This window comes from Rhinolophus sinicus, chromosome 14 (genome assembly GCF_057876585.1).
Source record: "Rhinolophus sinicus isolate RSI-liver-muscle chromosome 14, RSI-T2T, whole genome shotgun sequence".
Classification (NCBI taxonomy): domain Eukaryota; kingdom Metazoa; phylum Chordata; class Mammalia; order Chiroptera; family Rhinolophidae; genus Rhinolophus; species Rhinolophus sinicus.
Genome location: NC_142514.1, coordinates 124,655,294 through 124,670,858, shown reverse-complemented (window position 1 = coordinate 124,670,858; position 15,565 = coordinate 124,655,294). Strand labels below are relative to the sequence as shown.

Here is a 15,565-nt window from a genome sequence, read left to right as displayed (position 1 = left end):
TGGGGGGAAACCTGGGGTCTCAGGCATGGCGGTGAGCTCAGAAACTGAGGCTTGAGCTAGACCAGACACCTGTGGGTGGCAGCGCCAGCAGCGCTATCGCAGCTCCTCCTGAGCGAGCTGCTAAGGTACCCACTCCTTTTGGCAATTCCTGCACCCCAAGTCCTCCTTTTGTTTCTATATTTTTCTCCGCCCCCTGTCCAGGCTTAATTAATTATCTCTTCTAGCTCCCTCCTCACTAGCCCACGTGGCCTGGGCCAGGAAGGGGGTGGCAGGAGCGTCCAGCTCGGCACTGCGAGTCTTGCAGGGAGAAGGGGCGGCGCGGTAGCTGGAGCGCGGGCGCACTGAGGTCCACGATGCTGGAGAACGTCTCCTCCAACTGCTGTGAGCCTGGCGGGCGGACGCAAAGCCCCGGCTTGCCAGGGGAGGGCGGCGCGCGGCCTTCCGGGAGCCCCCGGCCTCCCTGGGTGGCACCCGCGCTGGCCGCCGTGCTCATCGTCACCACCGTGGTGGACGTCCTGGGCAACCTGCTGGTCATCCTCTCGGTGGGCAGGAACCGCAAGCTGCGGAACACAGGTGAGCGCAATAGTCCGCTGCTGAGTTCCGACGGTCCCCTGGCGTCTGGTTTTGACCCCCGCAGCCCTCGGTCTGGTTCCTCTTTAGTCCTGGGCGCTCCGTTCTTTTCCCTTTACATAGTCTCCAAATTGGGTCTTAAACTCAAAAGTTAGGGTGAGTTGCTCTCTTTCCCCGACGTGCGGATCTGGCGCCCGCCTGCTGCAATTACACAGGGCGCACCCCGTACATCGATGCCAGCATGAATTGAGCAAAGTTTTTCTTGCGAATTTTTTTTGGCAGGGCGCGGGAGCTGTGGGAACCCACACGGTTGGACACCCGTCACTATGCATGGAGCTCCAATTTGTGCTGGTCCAGGTGGCGGCCCCTTTCTGGCCACAGAAATCTCAGGGTTTTTAACACATCTCACTCTCCCTTGCCAAGCACTGCTTCACGCAGTAGGCGCTTAGAAAATATTTGCTGCAACAATGAGTGAATTAATGGAAGCACTCTGGTGGGTTTTATGTCAGAAACTTATCTCCAAGTCATCTGAAGACCCAGTTCCAACCAACAGAGTGCAAATGCAGAAATCTGCAGGCTCTGCTTGGACTGAACTAAATTGCTTTGAGATAACGTGTTGTTTTTTTTCTGAAGACAGGAAATTTGTGGGATTAACGGAAGATTAAAACAATGATTTGGTTAAATAGTGCTGCAATCCTGAAAATAGTTTCCCCCTTTCAATCCACTCTCATTTCGATTTTCCTACACTCACGTCTGCAAGCGAACAAAATCTGAACTCTGTCCCTGAGGGGTCATTGGAGAATGCTGCCTATTTCTGCTTGGGAAGAAGCTCAGTGACCTATTTGTCAATTTATAATTTCCCAGTTTGGGCCTTAGGGGCAACTCTAAAATTAGAGGAATTAAAATGAAAAGATAACAGCAGAAAGTCAATTATCTAGCTTAAACATGCTTTTCTAAGGAGCTAGACCATTCAGAATAGCCATTTTAAGTACATGGTTATTTATTTATATTATGTGTATATATTTGGTGTGGACCCATGACTCTAGGATTTTTATCTAAAGAACAGGCCTCCCCCCAACCCAAAAAAAAAGTGAGCTTCTATCCATAATATGGGAAACAACATTATGAAATAAGCTTTCTCAGTCATTTCAGTAGTGGTGGCTAGTATTATCTGGTATATTTCCAAGATATTATTGTGCCCTTTGAGTAAAAGCGGATATATTAGGAAAGAGCAGGTTATGATTAGAAAGCTATATTTAATATTATCAATCATATCATACTTTTGCAGCAGCCAAAACTTTCATTACCTGCCCAAGGAGGCAGTGCTGGGCCCTCCAGGCTCTGACACTGGACACTTCTCCTCCTGACTAATTGGGTGTTTAGAGAAAGCCTGGTGGGCTGTGGCTCCCTGCTCAGTAATTTGGGCTGCCTGCTGTGGGGGAGGTTGCTGAGGACAGTGGATGCTGCATCCTTTTGCCTGAGGCAGACAAGCATCTTCTTCCCTCCATCAGCCTGCTAAGGGCTGGCCTCTTCTGCACTCCTAGCAGGGCTCACAGAAACCGTACTGATTTGAGAGCATGGCTGGAGCAGGTAATAAGCATGTTAAATTGTTGGCACATCCTCTGTTCTGTCATCCCTACCTCCTGCGGAGTCTGCTACAGCCCAGAACCAGAAAATAATTTTAGCACTATATCTAAATGACATTGATTCCTGACACATTTGGTGGCTGCTCCAGTCATGCAATTTAACCAGTTTTTATTTGACTATTGGCTTTATTGATGATAGTCATGAAAAATCAGTGTTGATTTAAAACAAATAACATTGTCAGAGTGAGATTTCAAAAGGTGCTTAAAAAACCCAACTGAATAGTTAGCACCCATTGCACTATTAATCAGGTCTTCTCTTACTGAAGAGTTTGGATATTTTAAAAAAACACTTATTTTAGATTTTTCTGCAATTAAATCTGGTTCCTAATTCACTGGTATTAAGAAGATAGGAGTGACAATGAGAACACTTACAAAGGTAGGACAATTAAGTTCGCGAACTCATCCTAGAAAAAGTACTACATACCTCATTGCTGAATGTCACTATGGTCACCTTTAAAGTACTCCCCTTGGGAAGCTATGCACTGACGCCAGCACCTGGTCCACCCTTCAAAGCAATTTTGGAGCTCTTTTTCTGGAATGGCCATCAGAGTTATCATCATATTACCCTTGATGTCCTGAATGTCATCAAAGTGTCTTCCTTTCAACATTTCCTTTATCTTTGGGTAAAGAAATAAGTCATTGGGAGCCAGACAAGCTGAGTAGGGAGGGTGTTCCCATTCAGTTATTTGTTTACTGGCTAAAAACTCCCTCACAGACAGTAGTGCCATGTGAGCTGATGATGCAAGAGCCATGAATTGACAAAAAGTTCAGGTTGCCTTTTTCATGCAGCCTTTTCAGCACTTCCAAATAGCAAAGTTGGTTAACTGTTTGTACATTTGGCGCAAATTCATAACAGTGAATAACCCTCTCATATCAAAAAAGGTCAGCAACATTATTGCAACAAGTTCGCGAACTTAATTGTCAGACCTTGTATATTTCCAATAACCAAGACACACAGTCCATATTAAGGTCATAACACCTTTCCTAGCAGGCATCAGAATCCTTTACTTAACTGTTACAAACGCAGTTTCTCTGTGGGATGTTCCTGATGGCAGGTAAGTGGTCAGGGTAATTTTCCTTTTCTCGGGGAGACTACCTTGTCTGCTGCTTTTGTTGCTGCATGCATTGCGTTAATTTTTTCAGAGATGGCACTAAAGAAATGCAGACGGGGCAGGGTGGAGGGAAGGTGGGAGACAGATTTGGGGCACTGACTCAACTTAGAAAGTAAGGCCAGGTGTGCATTCACCCTTTGCTGTATTCCCAGAGCCTTGTATAGCACCATTGGGTTGGCATTTCAGATCTGCTCTGTGTGTGTTTCCGGGGGACCTGTCACACTTGGGCTCTTCTGACGGCATCTGAGGACTTTGCCTTATGCCCACCAATGCCACTCGTACCCCAGACTAGACCTCACTAATATTAATCCCTGTATTTATAAAATCTCTTCCTCTCCTTGCTTTTCTGGAACTTTCCTCCATAAGATTCTTTCTCTCTCTTCTGTATTTTCAGCCTCTGCCTCTTTCCCTTTAGTGTGCATGCACACACACACACACACACACACACACACACACACACATTTGCACATACACGCAGGGGTCTCCAGTGTTTAAAAGAAAAAATAATCTGTCCTTGATTTTTATGTCTCCTTCTAACTTCCTTCCCTTCTCAGCCAGATATCTCAATATAACAGTTTACGTCCACTGACCACCTCATTGCTTCCCAGTTCCTCCTCAGTCTGCTGGGGTCTCACTTCCTCGGAAATGCCCCTTTGTCCTGTGTGTGACACTGAGGGCCACTGCTTCCTGAGGCTTTTCCTTCCCTTGGCTTACCCTATGCTAGTTTTTGGATCTCCTTCCTGTCTTCATCTCCCAGACACCTGATATCTGGGAGTCATTCTTCATTCCTTCACTCCCCAAGTCCTCATGATTTTTGCCTTAGAGTAAGTATTTCTCAATTTCCCTCTTTCCTGCCTTCCCTGTTCTTACTGCAATTTACACCCTGGTTGTCTCTTGAGCAAACTACGTCCATAGTCTCCAGACAGCTTTCCCTCTCCCTCGTCCAGTGGATGATACCACTGCCACAGGGTCATCCCTGCCCTCCATCTACAGACCCATGTCCAACTCCAGAGCAGGGAGCTGCCGCCATTCCCACTCAGTCCATGCTCTCTGATACACTTCCTTCATCTTGGGATGGTCCCTGACTCTTTTCTGCTGGTGAATCCCGCCTTCAAACACCTTCCTCAACTCCCCTAAGGGGTTGGTGATGTTTCTTAGTACCATGAAAGGAACACTTGCTGTCTTTCTCCTCGGGCTTTCCTGTGCTCTCCCATTACTGTAGTGTGGTTGGTGTTTCACTCTCCCCACGGGACTATGAACTCACGGACAATGAGACTTTTATTCCATTTCTGTTCAGAGTCAGGTACATAATAAAAACTGAATATAAGTCTTTTGAAACAAATTGAAAATGGACAAGATACGAGGAAAGCAGTGGGACCAAAAGAAATTAATTTAGCTTCAGGAGGTGGGGTAGACCCCAGTCACAGTACTCAGTACTGCTCGTGAACTCTGTATGGTTCTCCTGGAACTGAATTGCTTTTAGCATTAAACGCCCAACGTACACCTGAGTCTTGTCCCCAAAAGCTGACCGGCACCCACTGCTCAAAGGTATGCCTGCTCCCTGCTTGCTGCTGTGTGGCCAGCAGGCTCCAGCGATGCTTTGGCTCCCTAGAATTGTGCCCTGGTGACCCCTTAGGGAGTTGGCCCCCTTAAGTGGTCTGTACAATGTGAGCCTCCTGCCATTACCGGCACCACCCAGGCAGTCCGCCACAGAAGAGAGCCAGAGAAACATGTCCGTACGTAACGTTGAAATAATCTCCATTAGCAGAGGGGAAAGCACACAGCACCAGTTCTTCCTGTCCCACAGGCACAGTGACCCAAACTTCCCAGGAGCTAACTGACAATGGAGTCTTTGCTGCCACTGTGTGAAAGAGGCTGTCACAGAGGTATTGGTAGTAAGTGGACCCATGGCCAGTTCTAGGACATCTTGGTGATGTGTGAGGAGGAAGGATAGAAAATGTTTGACAATGGGATTGCCCAGGAGAACATGGAAGATTTGTTTGCTGAGCACAGGTCTCTGTCCATTCTGTCCTCCAGGTGCCCAGTGACACAGAGTCTGCTCCACCTCTTCTCCGGGACAGGGGGTTGCATTGCAGGCTTTTGGTGGGAATGTTCAGCCTGGCAGGTGTTTGGATCCCCAGTTCGATTAGAGCAGAACACGCCATGTGGCCTCCTTTCCTTGCCCTTCTTCTCCCACTTGTTGATTGAGGAGATAAATAATGAATGAATAAATAGGCTGGCCCTGGACAAAGTCTCCTGAGAGGCATGGAGGAAATATTTAATAGACTCACAGTCCCTGCCCTTCAGGCATTACTGAGTAAGGTGGCTCCCACTTCCTCAAGGCTTAATCTTATTGCCCACCACTCATGGAGATGCCAGTCGGTGACAGGTGGCTTTGGAGCTTTTGAGCTTGTGGGGTTTGCAGTGCTTATCAGCTGAAGACCAAACTGGGCTTCCTTGAAGTCCCTCCCTGAGGTCACCTGAACTTTCCAACCTCACATTTTGGTTCTGAATCCTTATGATCTCTTCACCAAACAAAAATGAACACATTTCAAATCCCATAATTACGTCTTAAGCCAAATCCTCATGAAAGCTCATAAATAATCCTCTTTAATTCCTCCCATTCAGCTCTCAGCAGTCCAGGGATATGAAGACTTTCATATCTGAGTGACTTCTTTTCAGAAAGTTGGATTCTGTATTTAGCATGATATATGGCAAAACTCAGAAGATACTGATGCTGCTGTTAGGTCTTAAAATTTTAAGTGTTTGTGGCTAAATGAGTAAAAGTTCGGCAGTTGGGAAGTAAAGTCCCAGTTCTTAGGGGATTTACACTCCAGAGACAAACTCCAACCTTCTTCAACGTCCTGGCCCACCACTACTTCTCACAGCTTATCCCACAGGCATCCGAGTCCAATGTTGGGAGCTTCTTTCTTGTTCTTTCTATGCAACTACTAATAATATAAAAACAACAAACACAAATAATAGCTAGCATTACTGTGTGCTTATTATATCCCAGGTATAAGTCTCTCTCATTTAAAAGAAAGAGAGAGAGAAAAGAAAAATAAAAACAAAACAAAACAAAAACCCTACACTATCCCCCATCAAAGGACATCCCTTTCTGAATACCATTCTATTTCTCACCTTCCCTTGAAGGTAAAGCTGATTGAGAGAGCAACATACAGTACAAAAGTTGATCCTCCAACATTCAATAGAATTTGCCCTTGCTAATATCACTGCTGACCTCCTAACTGCCGAGTTAAACGGGCGCTTTTCTGTTCTTTCTCTCTCACTTTTGAGGATGACCAAGAAACTCTACACCATTGCCCTTAATCCACTTGACATTTCTTTTTTCTTGGTTTCCTCCTGTTGCTGTTCTTGTTCTTTCCCACTCTTTCTCTGTATGGTTATAGGCAATTCACATAATCCGAGTGTTAGATTCTTGATCTATAAAATGGAAATTACACTATCGACCTTAAAGAATTCTTGTGAGAAACAATTGAGTCAACTTATGTAAATGCACATTACAATCTTTAAGATGCTATGCCGATTGTTGTTTTATTGTTATTATTAAGTATAATTAAGATAAAGGTAATAAAATGCCACCATAAGAGTCTCCAAGTGCTCTCTTTTGATGGTTATGGCAGACTGTTTTGTAATAGGTGTAGTTATTTTTTTTTAAATGAATGCTTATGCTCTTAAATATATTTTCTTCTCTTAAGTGGTTGAAATACCCCCCATCATAGTTTTGCTTACACTATTAGCTTGCTCAGCAATCCTTTTCTTCTTTAATTAAAGCAAAGTTAGATTTCAACTCAGCCCTCATATGATTCATTCACACACTCTAGGATTTTTATGAGTAATGTGAGCTTGGAGGAAGCCAATCTCTGCCCTCAAAGAATTTGGGAGTCGAATTAGGAGTTTATGCTAATATAAAAGTCATTGTTTTAGTAGCTATAAGGAAATCAAGTTTTTAATAAATGACCTGTTCACAGTAATTTCCAATACTTATCTTCAGAAAATAAGTAATACAAATATCTCACATTCATTTGGAGATTATTGTTATTTCTTATTCCCTTTCTCATACAGGATCCTATTTGAGGGAGACAGCTACTGGGATGGAAGCAGCCTGTTGCAAGGGTCTTGATAATTTTGTCTGACCCCTTGGTGAATGAATTGTCCTGCCTGAGCAGCCCCATCCCCCGCCACTGCCCCCAGCCCCAGGCCACTGTCCCTACCATCTCCTGTGAGCTGCCCTTCCTCCCAGCTCTCACCACGCTGAAGGGCCACTGTTTCTGTGTCTGTTCCCCCAACAGCACTGTTGACATCTCAGTAGCAGGGGCCATGTCTTTCATCCATCACTCTGCCCTACTGTATTAGAATGTGGTAGGCACTCAATAAATGTGTTATAAGTTTGAACAGGTGGAGGATGGAAGTAAAACTAAAGGCACAGGAAGTTTAACTGTTAGAAATGATGGCTCATCAGTTGCTTTCTCTATCATCACCCTCACATCTTGTTTTTATTTAATTGTCTCCTCTATGAAACCTTGAGCTTTGAGAGGGGAGGGACTGTGTCTGTCCTGCCCCCACACTTCCCTCAGACCCAGCATAGGCAGGCCAGCCAGTACCTAGTAAATTTTACTTAGCAATATTTATTGAGTAAACGACTCAATGGCTATCTATTTTTCCATTGCCTATTGTAGCTCAATGACTAGGGACAATTTCAATCCAACACACTCCTCTTCTGGGCATGCAGGGTGAGCGCAGGGAAGAGAGGCAAGGGATTGGAGGTAGCTTATCTTCCAGAATTCTCCTAGCTGATGAAGACTAGATAGCTCAACACTTGCTAGCTCGTTCCCAGATCACCTGATTCTCATTAAGAAATAGATTTCCCAGAAAGAAGGAGAAAGGAAGTGAGAAGGGAGGGGACTGTGAGGGTTGGTGTGTGATGGCTTGCATATGAATATGGAAGGGAATTCTATATTAGTGAACAAAACCCTGTTGTTGAAGTCCATCTCCACCAATAAGCCCAGTCCTGATTGAGGCAGATGGGTATAAGTCACACCAGGACTGTGATATAAATATTCATTAGGATCTTGTTCATGGGGTGATGAGCCATGCTGCTTGTGTCCTATTTGATTTCTCACCTGTCTGGGGAAGAAATGGATAGAGAACTGGATCTTTCCTCAACTATCATCCAGATAGGACCTGGCTTCTTACAGATGGGAAACAAAACAAGAATTTTATTCACCTAATTTGGAGTTGTGGCAAGAAATCCAGGAGACAGTACGACATCCGGACAGATGACTCTACAGCAGGAACTGGTTGATTTCAGCCGTTTAAGAACAACCGGAGTAATAGGGGAGAGTAATTGAATCACTTTCCACGTGGTGTTGAATGTGTTCTTCCTACTATTTGCAAGCTGTTTGCCAGCCTCTGGGGCATTATTAGGAGATAAGCCACATTAACACTGCAGAGCTTGACTCACTTTCCTGGGGAAACAGCTGGATGAGCTGGCACAGGCTCCCAGCAGCTCTTGTGCCAAAAAGCTTGTTTGCCGCTTAGCGGGCTGGCAGAGACCAAATTCCTGTGTTGGAAAGAAGTGGATATTCTTCACAGAAACAGCCATGTAGGTGTGTGTGAGGAGGGGGAAGGAGGGCTCCAAAAGGCAAGGAGGGGACTGACAAAGGAATAGTCACGGAGAAAGAAGTTCAGCAAGTTGCCCAAGTTTCCGAGGCCAGAGTGGCTGAACAGGTATTACCCTAGATCACTCCACCTCCCAGCTCCACCTCTAACTGTCAAATGTACTCTTAAAATTCTGGGAAGTGACAAGGGCTCCTGATTCAGCTAAAAACAAGAATTTTGAGAGAGGAAATCCCTCGTTCTCTTGGGACCAAGGGAGATCTGAGTAGGGGAGTCAGAGACAGAAATTCACCAACGGTAAAAGCAAACAAGGCTGGGAATTAAATGGAGAAGTGGGAGACCTCCCCCCACCCCCTCAACCCCATCCCAAGCAAGTCCTCAGATGTGCGTTTCTTGCCTTGCATTACCAACCAGAAAGAACCCAAAGGGCCTTTATCCCATTAAGTAGGTAGATTCCCTAAAATAGTAGACTGGGAGGGATCTAGCAGTCAAGCTGAGCCCAAAGTCTGCTTTACCATCAACCTCTACTTGAACGTCTGGAGAACCGGGAAGCTCACTATCTTGCACTCTAATTTTTCAAAGAATCTCTTTCTATTCAGTTAATATCCTGTCTCTCTTGGGCCCTAACCTAGCTCTGGACTCAGAAATAGTTAGGTCCTGAGAACTCCCAGGGAGCTAAGAGATTTCTTTCCTGTTGGTTCTGAGTGGGTTGACCCCAAAGGCCAAAATAGGCACTTCAGGAAGGCTGCCTGTGGATCTTCTAGGTCCCCAAGGGCACATGGACCATTTCCCATGGAATCTCCCTTGAGATTGAGGTGACAATGTGTGTCAGGACAAGGGAGGGCTGGAGGCAGCCCTTACTCTACTTTGTGAGGTTATAACGTCAAGTTTGGAGTCTGCTTCGCTCAGAGGTCTAACTCAGGGAAACTGCCAGCTGGGTGGCTCTGAGCCGCTTTTTTTTGAACCTCCTTCAATGTAGATCACAGCCAAGCCTCTCTGATTACTGTGCTTTTGGACCCTTTCATCTGCCTAACCCTCTGGACTCCTGGGGTGGCTACATCAGACTCTGACATGCAGAACAGAAGCATGGTGGCAGAAGCAGTGGAGTGTCAGTGTCCTTGCCTCTTTGGATAGTCCCTCCTGCAAATCCATTCCATCTGCCCTCTGCATCCAGCTACTCTAAGGCTGGCAGCCTGCACCTACCATGTGACAGAATATTTGAAACACTATATCCAGCACCCACTGGGTCCCTGAAGCCTCTGCTGTGGGAGACTGTCTTCTGAGCATACAGTAGGTGCTCAAAAAGTACCCTTGTGAATGAAACAAATGGCATGCCTTAAACTTCATGTTGCCCACACTTTCAAGTTCTTGGTGCTTTATTCATGAGTCGGTGTTGGTTTTAGAATGCAAGCGCTTTAGGAACAGAGACTGTGTTCTTTTGGATTAAGTCCTATCTCCTCCTTAGGACTCTGGCCCAGAACATCCCTGAAGCAGACTGATCGAAGGTTGTTGTGGTTTCCTGAGGCTCTTCCTGGCTGGCTGAGTTTGACAGTGCTGGAGATTATTCTATTCAGAGGAGGGAGGCAGTTCAGGAAGCCGGGGCATGTGCAGGCCAAGATAGGAGGCCCTGGAAGCTGTGAGATGGGAAGCGCCCACAGTCCCTCCCCTCTCAACAGGACTGGTCTCTGAGCCACCACACCACGTGCCTGCCAACATGACAACGTGGCTGCATTTAGGCCCCAGACAGGGAAAACGGGAATACCAGAACACATGGTTCCCACGCTCAGAACCTTTCTTCCATCCCACCTGCAAAATGCAACTCACATTTAGGAAAATGAGTTAAAGACACTTGGAAAGTAGCCTGTTAACCAGTGCTGAGAAGATGCAAGAGCAAACTGTCAGAGAGAGATGCGGGCAGGTGGGCGTATGAAGGGGGAGTAGTGATGGTGAATCCAGATTTCTGATTTTCAGCTTCTTCTCCCCAGAATCCTTGCCTGAGTTTAAATGATGCAAAACCACAGAGCATCTGTGCCTATCATGAAAAGAATACCATTTGTGAGCACCCACTGTGTCCCCAAGCACTTTGAATCATTATTCAATTCTCACAGCTACAGTATAAAGGAGGCATCATTAACCCCATGTTACAAATGAGCGGAATGAGGCTCAGAGAGCCTGAGGAACTTGCTTCAGTCACACAGTTAGTGAGTAGCCGAGATGCAGTTGGAGCCCTAAACTTTTGTCTCTCCAAGCCACTTGGTTTCCAATCCCAACACCAACAGTAACTCAAGTTATTTTTAAGTAACTGAACAAACACTAGCATATTTTACAGAATAGAAATCGTGGAGTCTCGTGCTGACTCTCGCTTCCTGTTTCCTGTTCCAGGTAACTGGTTCTTGGTGAGTCTGGCGTTGGCTGACCTGATGGTCGCCTTCTACCCCTACCCTCTAATCCTCGTGGCCATCTTCCATGACGGCTGGGCCCTGGGGGAGATGCACTGCAAGGCCAGCGCCTTGGTGTTGGGCCTAAGCGTCATCGGCTCTGTCTTCAACATCACCGCCATTGCCGTTAACCGCTACTGCTGCATCTGCCACAGCGTGGCCTACCACCGGCTCTGCCAGCCCTGGCGCACGCCCGTCTACATCTGCCTCATCTGGCTTCTCACCGTTTTGGCCCTGGTGCCCAACTTCTTCATGGGGTCCCTCGAGTATGACCCACGCATCTTCTCCTGCACCTTCATCCAGACGGCCAGCGCCCCGTACACAGCGGCCATGGTGGTCATCCACTGCCTCCTCCCCATGGCCATCGTGTCCTACTGTTACCTGTGCATCTGGGTGCTGGTGTCCCAGGCCCGTCGGAAGGCCACGTCGGAGAGCACGCTGCGCCTGAGGCCCAGTGACATCCGGGGCTTCCTCACCATGTTCGTGGTGTTTGTGATCTTTGCCATCTGCTGGGCTCCACTGAACGGCATCGGCCTCGCTGTGGCCATCAACCCAGAAGAAATGGCTCCCCGGGTCCCCGAGGGGCTTTTTGTGATAAGCTACTTCTTGGCTTACTTCAACAGCTGCCTTAATGCCATCATCTACGGGCTCCTGAACCAGAACTTCCGTAGGGAATACAAGAAGATTGTCTTGTCCCTCTGGAACCCACGGCTCTGCTTTGAGGCCACTTCCAAGGGCAGCCATGCTGAGGGGAAGCAGGGGCAAGCTCTACCTGTTCTTAATGCCCAGCACCCCATCTAAGCAGATGCTCTCTAGGCTGGCTCTGACGCACCCCAGCTGGGTGACAAACTCACGAAATGATAGGAGTGAATTTGTTCCAAGGGTGATATCAGGCACCTTGCTAGTCCACATCGTCCTGTTTGTATGACCACATATGACTTGTAGAACTTTATCCTGTGGACAGAAAGCCTGTCTGCACACTTGGTTTAGGCTGGTTGGGGGATGCTGACAGGTATTGGGGGCCATGTCCAAGTGAGCACAGCACTGGACCTGGCAGACACTCTCTCAGTGGTGCATGGGGGGGCTTGGTACACACAAGGACCAAAGAAGCGACAAAACGAGGAAAGGCCTGGAGCAGAAGAGGCCTTCCTTCCTATGCGCTGCCCTCTCATCCTCCCACTTTGGCCTCCTTGCTGCTTTCTCTCTTACCCTTGAGGAGTGGCAGGAATGGATATTTTCCTGTTAGCAAAGATGAAAGATCAAGCTCTGCGGTACTGGAAGGTGGGTAGCTCTGCAGGGGCCTCAGGGGGTTGGATTGGGTGGGTGCAGAGGGCAAGCAGTCTACCCTCTCCCCCACTGACCTTCCCTATACATACACACAGGCACACACACACACACACACACACACACACACACACACACCCCTCAGGCGCCTGCAGCACAGTCTGCCTGGCTTCCTTTCCTGGTCCCACCAAGTTCAAGTTGTGTGACTCGGGGAAGTCCCCTAGCCTCTGTATTCTTCAATTACTCACCTTAAAATGGAGCTCCTGCAGGTGTCTCCCCGGGATATTGTACGGGTTCATTGGGATAATTCAGATGAAGCACTGAGCACAATGCCTCTGACACAATCATTAGCTTTCATTATTACTCCAAACATATAAAATGAAAGATAACCTTGAAGGAGAGAAGAAATCACACACAAAAACAGGAAGGTGAGGGAAGAGAAAGACGAAGGTATGTGTGGAAGTGGAGAGAAGGGCAGGTCCACCTCAATTCCTTTCTTACGGCTAGTGTGTTTATGGGCTTTTTATTTTTAGTCATCTCAGGTCTTAGTACCAACAGATTTATCCTCCTTCTTTCATGTCACAAACATTAATTGAGTGCCAGGTCCAGGTTCCAGGAGAAACAAAAAGCATGTTGCCTACCCTCTGGGAAGTCATCGTCTGTTAACAGATAAAATCAGCTAACATTTATTGGGTGCTTGCTTTGTATCAGGCACTGTGGTAAGTGCTTGGTAGGCATTATCTCATTTAATCCTTACAAAACTCCTTGAGAAAATATCAATGTCCACATTGATAGTGAGAAACTGAAACTCAAAGAAATAAAATGATTTCCTGAGTTCACAGAGCTGTTGAGGTCAAAGCTAGGTGAGGAGACCACATCTGTCTGACAGCAGCACCGCACTTGGCTCACACCCCCACACATACACCTTAGAATGTGTGGCAAGCACAGCTAGAGTGGGGTGAGTATCCCAAGCACTTAAGGTGCCTGGGGCTCCAGAGAGAGAGAAAAGTTTCCGTAGGCAGCTGGCTGCTTTCTGGAAGAACGAGCCCAGATGCTGACCTGTCAGCCTTATGCTAGATGCTGTCCATTCCCTTGTAATTAGGAATTAGACCAGGTGCTGTGCTTAGTCACCTTGTCACCCGGGAGCTTGTGACACATGCAAATGCTCTTGGATCCACCAAGAAGACTTCCATTGTGGAAATCTGGGGAAGGGCCTGGGAATCTGAACTGACCCTGGAGTTTCCTGACCAACTATTAGGAATGTAGGTATTCCAACCCTGGTTGCGTCTGACACGTTGGTATCCAGTTGCGGGATGTGAAGAGTCCTTCCCCGGGAGACCTCCCAGTTCAGACCTCAAGCTAAGAGATACCCCAGAGACGTGAGGCTTTCTTCCCTTGATCTGCGGTTGGTTTCCTGGCTCTGGGCAGAGCCTGAGCTGACTGGGTCAGGCGTACACTTGCTTTCTGTCCTCTCTGCCAACTACAAGAATTTGCCCTTCTCTTCTGACTTGGAGGCAACAGGGTGTCCCCTGCCTGTTTCCATCATCCCTCGCTTTGAGCTGAGTGACTCAATCAATATGGATTAAAGGAACAAAAGCTCCCTTCAGTGTCTTGGTTTGCCAGAGCTCAGCACTGATAGTCCACTAACTGGGACCTGTTTTTGTTTCCATAGGCTTTGGATGAACCAGGAGCCGAGAGAATGATGGGGCATGGGGAAATCCCAGGACATTGGGCCATGTTCATACTGGCAGGGAATGACCTCACACTGCAGGCCATGATTTTGAATAAAGACTATTTTGCTACAATAGTGTGGGAACCCTATCCATCCTGTCTCCTTGACTCTGGACAATTCAGTCAAAGTTACCACCTTGCAAACTTCCTCTCCATCTGTATTAGTTTGTTAGGCCTGCCATAAAAGAGTACCACAGAGCAGGTGGCTTAATCAAGAGAATGTCCTGTTCCTGCTTTCAGAATGTTTGAAGCTACTGTTGAACAGACTCTAACTGAAGCTGCAATAAAGGCTAGACACAGGTAACTGCAAATTAGATGGAGGCAGACTCCCCCCACCACACACAAGAAGCCTGACACAATGGGTGTGCCCTTTGCTGGGGATAAATGTATTCTACTTTAGTTTTGACTATTCTTTTCACAACATGGCTGGTGTACAATAAAAAACAAATTATGAAACATGCAAAGTGGAAAAAACATGTGACATATGGACAATAGAAATATCATCGATAGAAGACACAGGGATGGGGCAAATGTTGGAATCAGAAAATAAGGACTTAAAAATCACTGTGAAAAATACGTCAGAGGATGTAGTGGAAAAGATGGACAGTGTGTGATGGGTAATTTTAGTGTAGAAGTCAAAACTATGGGAATGTATAAAAATGGAAATGTTGAAATGCAAAATGTAATGTCAGGTATGAAAAGTTTATTTGAAGGGCTTAACAGAAAACTGGACAGAGCAGAGAAAAGGAAATAAAGTAAAATTGGTAAACTGAAAGGGAGTAGGGGGGAAATCTGGAGGAAAACTGGTGCCAATTTCCAAGAGACCTCTCCTAGTGAGTCACACAGGGAACAATTATTCCAGCAACAAGTTGTGATAATGAGCATGAAATGTTATCTACCAGAGAATCCTGCCTGAGCCTTTTACCTGAACATCAGTCACATAAACACCCTCTGCTTAGCACGTACCAACATTCCAGACTCCCAAGAGAAAACTGATATTCATTATAAGCCACATTACTTGTACAAAGAGTTTAGGTTCGGTGAGCCACCCTTATCAGTTACAGAATGGTAGGAACCTTCTCGAAATCTAAGTTCCCAGATGCCAGCCAAGGCCACAGCAGGCTTTTCTAAAGATGGCAGTCTC

At 46.6% G+C, this 15,565-nt stretch overlaps 1 protein-coding gene across 2 annotated transcripts; it reads left to right on the top strand.

The window, feature by feature from the left end:
- The first annotated feature begins 285 nt into the window (after positions 1-285).
- MTNR1B (melatonin receptor 1B) lies at positions 286-15,260 on the top strand. 2 transcript variants are annotated; one of them, XR_012497792.2, is made up of 3 exons: positions 286-573; positions 11,351-12,687; positions 14,363-15,260. XR_012497792.2 is itself a non-coding variant. In XM_019737511.3 (2 exons), the coding sequence occupies exons 1-2, from the start codon at positions 354-356 to the stop codon at positions 12,205-12,207; spliced, it is 1,077 nt and encodes a 358-aa protein (XP_019593070.3). In that variant the 5' UTR covers positions 286-353; the 3' UTR covers positions 12,208-14,336. The 2 variants fall into 2 exon arrangements, 1 of the variants encoding a protein (XP_019593070.3); XM_019737511.3 differs by lacking the exon at positions 14,363-15,260 and having other exon boundaries at positions 11,351-14,336.
- Positions 15,261-15,565: the final 305 nt, after the last annotated feature.

Coding starts and splice junctions, on each gene's coding strand:
- MTNR1B (XM_019737511.3), top strand. CDS start 354: ATGCTGGAGAACGTCTCCTCCAACTGCTGTGAGCCTGGCGGGCGGACG. Junction 574..11,350: donor CCGCAAGCTGCGGAACACAG/GTGAGCGCAATA, acceptor TTCCTGTTCCAG/GTAACTGGTTCTTGGTGAGT.